The 10284-nt window shown below is 43.1% G+C and overlaps 2 protein-coding genes across 6 annotated transcripts in view; one reads left to right on the plus strand and one right to left on the minus strand.

The window, feature by feature from the left end:
* Positions 1-8622, minus strand: part of BLVRA (biliverdin reductase A) — a 41329-nt gene extending 32707 nt beyond the window's left edge. The window contains exon 1 of one of the 2 annotated variants that reach the window (XM_084508709.1): positions 8558-8622. Coding sequence is in view for 1 of the 2 variants with exons in the window: in XM_084508705.1 (XP_084364831.1) it covers positions 2839-2847 (9 nt within the window). In the remaining variant the exon portion in view is untranslated. Of the gene's footprint in view, positions 1-2838; positions 3261-8557 lie in introns of those variants that run through there. The other variant, XM_084508705.1, reaches the window with a different exon arrangement.
* COA1 (cytochrome c oxidase assembly factor 1) overlaps positions 1-10284 on the plus strand; it is a 56404-nt gene that overhangs the window by 1603 nt on the left and 44517 nt on the right. Inside the window, exon 2 of one of the 4 annotated variants that reach the window (XM_084508715.1) lies at positions 10007-10281. The exons of 1 other annotated variant lie outside the window; for it this stretch is intronic. The gene's annotated coding sequence lies outside the window, so the exon portion shown is untranslated. Of the gene's footprint in view, positions 1-2039; positions 2170-8693; positions 10282-10284 lie in introns of those variants that run through there. 2 more of the 4 variants (XM_084508711.1, XM_084508714.1) reach the window with 2 other exon arrangements.

Consider the following 10284-nt stretch of genomic DNA (forward strand, 5'->3'; position numbering starts at 1 on the left):
TGATAGGAAACCATAACAAATAGCAGAATGTATGAAATAATGCATATGGGACTGATTAGAGGCAGATGCATCTTCAGATTCAGAAAGAGTGGTATCAATTGTACAGCCATGTGTTCTACAGGATCCAGAACCTGTTTGATCTCATAATTAACCTTATAAAAATAAATAAAAAAAAATTCCCACTTTTCAGATGGATCAGCTTCCAAAACAAGGGTGGGAGTGGCAACATGCAGCCAAACAGGACAGAACTGCCTCTTTCCAGCATGCTGTAAATTTAGGTTAGCTTAAACTTGTCGGACAACTATGCTTTTTGGCATCACTGCTTGCTGTTTGATCCCTGCGAACAGCCTCAAGCTTGGACTGCCACAGGTTTGTGTATTTATGCAGGTGGCCAGATAACAAACCGAACACTTAACTCCAAACCTAGGCAAGATCAGAGTGCAGGGGAGCTTTTCCTTCAGAGAGGAACAAGACATAGACTCCAGAGCAGCCTTTTGCGGCTGTGAGATGAGCAGCCAGCATGGCAAGAGAAGCTGGGGTCCCCAGGATGGTGAATGTGGGCAGGGGGAAACACTGACTTTGGAAGCAGCACCAAATAGTGCCTTGTCTTAAGCAGTCTGTTCCTCTACTGGTATGAAAATGGCAGAGAAAGTATCTGTAAATAATGAAGATCTTTCAATACAAATAAAACTTCAACAAAGTTGGATGGATATTGTACAGCTTTCATCATGGCAAACTGACAAGGAGAAGGCTTGCAGATGTACTTAGGTCTACTACATAAGCATAGCTGAGAACTGTAGACAAGCTTTCGGCATGAAAATCCTTCTTCAGGACTGAAATGTATAGAACAGATTCTTTTTTAGAGAGTAATTAGGTATGTTGGAGTCAGACCACCACTGAACATAAAGGTAACAGATTCCCACAAAGAATGTCAGTAGAGAGGCACGAGAGGCTTGAGGAAAGAAAGAGGGTTAAAAAGCCTACAGCTTTGCAGACAAAAGTCTCCTAACAGGCCTTATTTGCACAAGCACAGGTTGATTTCCCACTACTACGGGCTGCCACCCCCCTTCTAGTTGTCCTGTATTTCTGACTGGATTTTTTGTTGCATTTGCACATTGCTTTGTTTTGCTGTTTGTCTTTTTGTGCCCCCCACTCTCACCTGCCACACACACAGGAGTGTTACAAGTCCTAGCAAGTGCCAGATGCATTAACTCACTTTGCTACAACCTAGCAGTTTTTCACTTTTCAATTATTTTGTCAGGAACGCCTAAACAATGCACAACAAAATAATTGTCACTGCGATGATACAACTTGTCTGGTAAGCAGTTGAAGTCCTTGAAGGGAAAAAGCAGGTGTGTTTGTGAGAATTCAATAGCAGCTAGTATTCCACTAGTATGGCAAGCCAAAACATGTAAAAAAAAAAAAAAGTTGAAAACTATTTGGATAAGAAAAAACAGCATTGAGAAGAGTGTTGAATTCAGCTCCTCAGTCAGGAAGAGCAATGCAACGTATTATCAAAGCATGTATGACAGTGAGAAATAACAGGACGACACACTGAAATTACGGGTACAGTCACCATTTAATTTCAGATGAATCAAAGCTATTGTGAGCCAACACTCAGGATCCTGTAATCTAGCAATAAACACACTTTACAAATGCTAGAGCCTAAGTGCTGGTCTGTTACAGCCCCAGAAAGCCTGCTAAATAAACTGACAGGGGCATCAGCTTGTGGTACAATAACGAGGGATACATTTGGAATGAAAAATTATAGTAAATAAATATATCTCAGTTTATGGAATCTGATCAAATTAGATGCAAAGAATCAGTCGCAAAGATGCAATTTATTCCTCTTTTCTGTCATCTGACGGAGAACATAAGCAAGGCTCCCCTCCAACCACAACCGCCTCACCCCCACAGCCAAGGTCAGGGTAGCGGGACACCCGCCGCTCCCTCCCAAAAGGGCACAGACCCAGGAAACCCCCAATCCTGCCCCAAAGAAGAGAGAAGAAGGACCCCCAAAGCCATCCCCTTGTTTAAACACAGCGGCGGCCACAGCTTCGCCTCCCACCCCAGCTCCTCAGCCGCCCGCAGCGCCCCCTGGCAGCGCCGCAGCCCGCGGCAATGGCGGCCCCCACGGCCCAGGCGTGAGCCCGCCCGCCCGCCGCTGCCGTGAGTCAGGCGCCGCCGTGATGGCGACCGGGGGAGGGGGCACAAAATGGCGGCGGGGAGGGACCCCAGGCTCTGTGTGGGGGGGATGGCGGATAAGGCACTTTGTAAGGGTGGCGGGGGTGAGAGCGGGGTGGCACCCCGGGGGGAAGCAGTGCAGGAGGTGGGTGCGTGCCTGGTGAGCGAGGAGTCTAGGACACGCAAGGGGAGGAACGACTGCACTAATATACACGGTGCGATTAGCAGGGCAGTGTTAATGGTGATTATATTTTAAGTAGATACTGCCTGGTTTTAGATGCGAGGCAAATTCATCTAGGGAGCTGCAACCAAAACCAATGAAAAACAATTCAGGTTGCTGTGAAGACGACTCAGGGACAGGTGTCCCCTAACAGTAGCTTCACCCACCTAAATAACCTTTTCCAGGGACACCGGTGAGCACCGCCAGCTCCAGGGCAGGTGGTTTGGGGTGGAGGAGGCAGTGGCCCCACTGCTGCCCCATGGGACCAGCACTCAGTCCCTGCGATGTTAAAACAGGCATGGACCCACAGTACCGTGTGCTGCAGGAAAGCTAATGGCAGAAGCACAGCTAGAAGAAATTTGAAGAATCAAAGCAGACAAAGCAGATCATTTACTGTGTCATCCACCCACAAAGAAAACTAGAGTCCAATTTACCTTTTCCATTCTGCTACAACTTTTGAATGAGTTGTCCTGAGCATATTTTAATGTTCCTATAACACCATGAAGAAAAGGAATTGCTATCTTTCCTTAAAAATCAAAACCTTCCAGTTTAAGATTGATCATCCCTAAATGAGACAAGGTCTGTCTGTCAGTGTCCTCCCCCCCCCCCCCATCCCTTTTTATTGAAGCTAACTCCTCCTCTGCCTCCCTGCCCGGTTGGTTTAAAGTTATTAACTTCCTGCTGATTTACGCGAAGCACAAGAAGAGAGCATGTAGCATAGGGCACAAAAGTTGGCTGCATTGCTTCTTTTAGTGCCGTTTTTTGATAAACCGAAGCACTGACACACGAAAGAGTGAGCCTCCCCCTTAGGCCACTTTCCTTTCACAAGCTGGAGCAATAGCAGGCTGCGACAGCAAGATGGCCCTGTTCCACTGCCCCAGCTGCACATCGTGCAGTACGTCTTGTATCGGGTTTGGCCATCCGCTGGCTTCTTAAAAGTTGGTTTTCCAGTGTATCACAGCTTTCCGGGCATGGCATACCCTGCAGATGCCCACTCTTGCACCCCTTTCAGCAGAGGGTTACAGCTGCACCTCGATGCAGCATTAATATACACTCAGTCTGTTTTGACACGCTTCAATTGAAATGTGAGCAGTAAACTAGTTACATTGCCTGCAGTAGCCCATGTTAAAGGCTCTTAAATGTGACTGGGGTGTGGTAGAAAAAGATGCATGCATGTTGACGAGAGATAAAATACTGTCCTTTCGGCAGTGTAGTGCTTAGAGATCACTTTGTCTCAGTTAAGACTTGAAAAGAATTACTGGCTTTCACTATCTTAACTTTTCTTCACATTTACTTTGTGTGTTCAATGGAATTTGGCTGGTTTGGGATATTTCAGCAACTCAAATTATTGTTATCTTAACCAAACAATGCAGCAGTTCAAGTTGTTGCATTTGTTCCCCTAAGGAAGAAAGGGATTGTATTGAGGGAGTAGGGCAGGAAGTGAAGAGGTTAGTCAAAATTTAGCGTCTTTGTTACATGAGCTTTAATTTGGACTTCTGTAAATTGAATGTAAAAACATGGAGAATAGAGATAAGGAGCTTTCAGGATTAGAAAAATAAAACCCAAACCCTTCATTACTATGTTACAGCTTTTTCTAAGTAGTACTTTGCTTTAGCAGTTCTGAAGTTAATGAAGTGTGCATGGATTATTGCTGCCTGTATTTTACTTCAAAGCTGGTTATTCCCTAGAAGTCAGAGGCTTTGCATGTCTGTTGATATAGAAAAGTGGCTGAGAAAGTACTAATACAAAACTTCTGGGTTTTGACATAATGCCAGAGGAGCAAAAAAAAGCAAGATACACGCTTAACTTTGCAAATCTGACCACAGCATAAGATGAAGCAAGAGGAAGAGTTGATGCTGGGTTGTTTTTGCTACAGTTAAGGTAGCTTTTACTGTTGCTGCTTACACAAAGGGAGAGGCACACACATGCCCTCCCCAACAATGTGACTGTTCCTGCACTTGGCCTTTTGTATATACCTGGCACAGTCTAGCAGGCACAGGCGAATGTGACTGATCTGGTGAACACCAGAGCTCCACTCAAGCATTATTTCACAACAGGTTCTCTTATTTTCTCAGACTACCTTACCTAGGAAGTCTGCAGGACAGCCTTTAGAGCAGCTCTGAGAATCATTTGGTGGCAGCCCTACTTGTGGTTGTTCTGAGAACTGTAACTGATCTTGAGATACTGATCTGAAGGACGCCTGCTTTGCACTGAGACACCTCGCTGCTTGTCCAACTCTCAGCTGCAGAAGTGCCACAAAAGCTGAAGTCAACTGATGTGCATGAACACAATATGCCTACATATTCAAGCTGGGGGAAGAGCAAAGAGAGGAAGAAAGGAACTTAGATGGGTTCTTCCATTTGTCTGTAGAGCTGTTAGTGACTCTGTCTAGAATTTAGAGCTATGATTTTGCATAGCTGGGGAGGTTGCAGAGAAAAAACCTGTATTGTTTCTCAGTTTCTGTAAGCAAGCAGCAGTTACAGGACCATAAAGCTAACGTGGGATGTAACCTCTTGAAGATATGGTCTTAGATTTGTCTGCTCAGCATATCATAAGGATTATAAATGGTTTGAGAGTATGCTTCTGGAAAACTACCTGATACACAAGAGAACTTGAGATTTTACAAACGGTTATCAGTTCAGCGTTACATCTTAGTCTTTTCCCTCTTGTAAAATGCTTGAAAAAGACATCAACTACTTGCTTTTAAGCAGATTCCAGAAATGCTTCCTGATATTAGAGCATCTACAGTTAGATAATAGATTACTTTTATGTATTGGGGAGGGTAGGGATGTTTTTCTTTAAAAACAGCACAGCAGTAACAATGGATATATCTAAACCCTTGTCACCTCCAGGGAGGGCAGGGTAATTTGCTTTTCTTTGTATTTACATATTTTAATTAAATCATTGCACAGCATACCAAAAGCTAAAACTACATAGTCCTTGTTTCTGGAAATGCCTCAATACTTTGCATATGCTCTGCATATAGCAGATAATTTGGTGGGTTTTTCCCCCCTTCCCCACTATTTTCACTCAACCCCCCCCAGAGAAGTTGTTCTTGGGCTTAATCACTACAATAAGCATAGTAAGGCTAATTATGCTTTAGCTAAAAATGTTTTCTGCCATCTTGTTATAGGGCACCTCACAGATCAAACTAGAGACACACAAATAGTGAATGTTTTCATTTTTCACATATCTAGCTGTATCTGCTTTGAAGAACAGCATTGTAAGCTTCTCCCACTATTAACTGACAGAGATAGAAGTCTTCCATGTCCCTGCGTGCCATGCTCCAGATGCAGATTAACATCATTAATGCCAGCAGCAGTCTCCTACTCTGTCTGGCAGGTGTCGATCTACATTTTAGACCTAGTGTAGGTGCTCATTTTGATGATGCTAAATGAGCTAGAACCAGGAACGTGGTCTTGAAGCAATATTTGTGTCCAGCATTTTGGCTTGACCTCGAAGTTTTCAGATAGACCTCCAGAAGCTGCACCTCGAGAGCATGTGTGCTCCCATGCCCACCCACTCATGGGTGGGAGAGCTCACAAGAGTAAGTCCAAACTGACCACACATGACCTATATACTGGGATACAGTGACCTATATAGAGCCCTCAGCATGAGATATTCTGATTTACAAACCTGTACTATTTCCTGAGGTATAATTACTGCTGGCTGTATCTAAGAGATCAGTCTAGTGTTAAGCTAATTAGGAACTGATCTATTTGAACTCTCCCTGAAGGAAGGCCCATAGGGAACAGGAACACCCATTGGGATGTTTGATCCATGAGAACTCTGACATTTCCAAACATCTTTAGGACAAGAGGGACTAGCCTCAAGTTGTGCCAGGGGAGGGTCAGGCTAGAAAAGAGGAGACATTTCTCCTCAGAAGGAGCAGTCAGGCATTGGGATGGGTTGCCCAGGGAGGTGGTAGAGTCACCATCCCTGGGGGTGTTCAAGGAAAGGTTGGACGTGGTGCTTGGGGATGTGGTTTAGTGGGTGACATTGGTGGTAGGGGGATGGTTGCACCAGAGGATCTTGTAGGTCTTTTTAACCCTCATGTTTCCATAATCTTAGGTCAGTGTTTCCCAGTCTCAGCCCTCTGCAACTGTTTGTATGGTGTTGGTGAATGCCACAAATTGAAGGTGTAAACGAGGGTTGGTACACCAGGAGTTAGACTGCTTGAAAAGACAGGCTCATCTAAACAACACTGGGTTAAAAGCTACGTGAAAAATTATTCACCTGAGGGTGGGAAATGTATGTAGGGTATTTATGAGCTGGGAGAAGAGAAGATGGTCAGGAATGAAGAGACATTTGTTAAAGTCTACTCACCCTGTATTTACAGGATTCCCTGTGGCAGGTTATAGGTGGAAGGAATGCAAGTCTTGTCAGAGAAAAACTGACAAGAAAACAAGGATTTGTGTCCTGTTTGTGGCATAAGAAAAATGTGAAAGCAACATTAACATTAGAACTGGGCACAGAAATGTTGTAACTTAGATTAGAGCTGCAAGGATTGACTCTGAAAAGCATGGTAGGTAGAGCAATGAGGCTCTATCAGATGTGCTTAGAGGCATTTCAGCTCCTCTCCATATAGATATTGGTGTTTTTTTCATTTGGTTGGTTTTGACAGAGATTGCTACTAGACTGCTTTTCAACCTACCAGGGAGGGAGAGTATAAACCAATACAAGAAAGCTTGTCTGAGTCTCCTTCTCTGGAGATAATCAAGGCCTGCCTGGACACCTACCTGGACAGCCTGCTCTGAGGAACCTGCTTTGGTGGGGGGTTGGGCCTGATGATCTTTCGAGGTCCCTTCCAACCCCTACAGTTCTGTGATTCTGTGAAAGCTAGGGCTAGCCAGGTAAAAAAAAAAAATCAGGGATAATGTAGATGGACTCAGTGAGGAGAACAAGCCATGAAATATCTTTTTGTTAAGTTTTACGGGAGGAAAAGGTATTGTCTTAAAAATCCTCTGTCTTGTTAGCTCAATGTGGATGGTATCACTAACTCTTTGACTCACATAAAACACATTTATCTCTTATATCATTCTCCTCTGAATGAGCTCCCTGCAAAGCACAAGTAAGGGTCTTTGGAGGGACTTTCCCTCAAAGCAGTCTTGCCAAGCAGCAGACAATCATTTTTCCCTCTATGCTACCTTCCCACCATTATCACCAGCCCTAGTAAAAGGTAGGCCGCAGAGAAACATTTGTCATGTTTGATGGGACTGGTTGCCCAGCAAGTATCTTATTAATGAGCATTCAGAGGAAAAAGACAGCTTATCTGTCTAAAGAAGAGCCACGGCACTGTTTTCACACAACTCCAAATACCAGCCATTTAACATGTAGTGAATTAAGAGCTGTAGGCTGGAGTTCTGCCGTGGCCCTTTACCATCATTCCACCCTGGAATTCAGAGGGCTGCAGCATGGTTTAGGTCAGATGCCAAACCAGCCTGAGTATTGAGTTCAGATGGAAGAATGATGTTGCTTATTCCAGTACGACTGGAAAGCAACTGTCAGCACATATAGCTACAACGTGAGCTGCTGTAAGAAGCTTGGGAAAGCCTTCTGTTAAATAGGAAGCAGAGAACTGCACACAAGTTATTAGAGCTGCAGTTACTTAAGTTTAATTCTGGCATCCAGGAACATTTCCTTGGGTTTTACAGAAGATGTGCATTAGTGGATACAGCTATACAAGTACACAGGGAGAAGACTAAAAACCTACATGCTTCAGAGCCTATAGTATAGCTATAATTCTTAATAATCTATCTTAACTATAAAGATGCAGCATATTAGCACAAGCCCATAGTGCATAATATTAGGATTTTTTTTTTTTTTTATCATTACATTTGGTCTAGGCAACAGCACAGACACAATGGTGCTTTAGAAGCGCTGGCTTGATGTCGTACATTTCTACATGTGGCAAAATTGGTGAAGCCTACATTAAGAGATTATTTACAATAGGTAGTACTTCTAGGATTCCCTATGCAGCATAGGAATACATTGAGAGATACTCAACAGAAGCCATAACACACCATTTGAATAAAAAAAAATGAAAACAATTAACAGCTTACTAAGAGCCCCATATACAATAAATAACAAGCCTCATTCCTTAAAAAATAATTAAAAAAAAAAAAGTGCTTTATAACACATTCAGTCTCCTACCTAAGGGTTATGTAGACTCCAGCTGTAAAATGATTCCTCTCAATGCAGGAAGATCCCAGGTTCTTTCAATTCCTCCTGCCTCTTACCTGCTACTATTTATAGCATTTCTCCTTCAAGCTTCCCAGGTGCAAGGCTTCCAGGTGGAAATTGTGCTCTTTAACTCTCCCTCCCTTATCCTGAAGTGGTGAGGTGTATGTCTGTCCTGTTAGGCATGAAGGAGTAATCCTGAAATACAAATATTCTGTATTTTGCTTTAAAAAAAAAAAAGTTTGAATTTACATAGTCTCATTTTCCCCACTGTCAGGAATTAATTAGAAATTCCACAGGTTTTGGAATAAATGAACTGAAATTTATGGTCATATATGGGTTACAGCCACTGATACATATAGGGTGTTTTCCTCCCCCCTTCATTACAAAATATATGGTCATCTCCACCCTGCTTCCATTTAATTGGAGTTTTGCCACCAACCTATATAGGTAGCTCAGGTCCAAATTCATTAACAGAATGGAAAGATTTACTCTAAATGTGGGATGTAGTAGAAAGGTGATTTGGAGTTATTTTGCATGGTAAGCATGCCCTAGCTTGATGAGGCTGTTTCTTGAACCTAAACTGTAAACAAACAGCCACACAAAGTTGCAAACCGGTGTATGGGATGCTGGATACATGTCTTAGAAACTGTGAGAGAAGCTAATCCTAAAATACAATCTTCACCTCACTGAAGTTGGTGAAAACATTTTCCATGTACTTGACTGGTGCCAGGATTTTATGCTAGGTACTTACTCTCTTACTTTACAGGAGTTAATGCACTCTGAAAACTGTTTCAGCACTCTTCCTCCTGAATTCTTCCCGTTCCTCTGTGATAAATTGCGTCTTAAAACACTTTCCTAAACCTCCTTCATATCAATGCCCCTTTTTAAATGAGAAACTCAGTAGGTATCCCTTCAGCACTCTGCTTGAGCAACACCATTGGCATCACTTTCACACTGTTAGTCATAATACACACTGGTATGATGCCTTCAACGAGAATTTCAAAGCACTTAACAAATATTAATTAAGTATTGCGTCTCTGTGAGGTACATAAGTAATTAATTTTATAAGCCAACGCCATATAAAGGAGAGAGAAGGGTGGATTCTCACAATAGTGCATAGCCTCTTATTCGTTTACAGTTATTTTCTTCACGGGTGTCTAGACTTGAAATAAGTTCCCAATGCAGATTTTGTAGTGGCCCCAGCAACAGGAATATTTGTGAAGCTGAACTGCAGGACACCTCTCACATTGCCGTTATGTGAAAGCATGTTGCTTCAACTCTGTAGTAAGATGGAGTTATGGTAAATCAAGGCACTAGAAAGACAGGTGAAGAACTTAAGACTTGAGCTCCATCCCTGTCTTCAGTTCTTAGTAAGAGGTGTTCCTAAACTTCTGTTGCCCCATGTTTGTTTTTCTACAGGTAGAGAAGAACCTTCTGGTGTTGCAGGCTTCATTTTCCCATACACATTTACTCTTTCTGACTGGAAATCAAATGTAGGTAGATTTTGAGGACTTCATTAAAAATTCTGGGCTTTCTGGATGTCTGGTAGGTGTAGGGAGCAGACGTTTCTGAACTAGTTGCTGCATGCCTGGAGACCGTGGACATAAGGAGTGTGAGAATGCTCTGCAGTCACAGAACATGAAGCAGCCTAGCGGGAGCAGCTGTCTGTGTGCTGTGCTCTCTTCCCGTGCATAGTA

The sequence above is a fragment of the Aythya ferina genome (assembly GCF_964211825.1).
Source record: "Aythya ferina genome assembly, chromosome: 2".
NCBI lineage: Eukaryota > Metazoa > Chordata > Aves > Anseriformes > Anatidae > Aythya > Aythya ferina.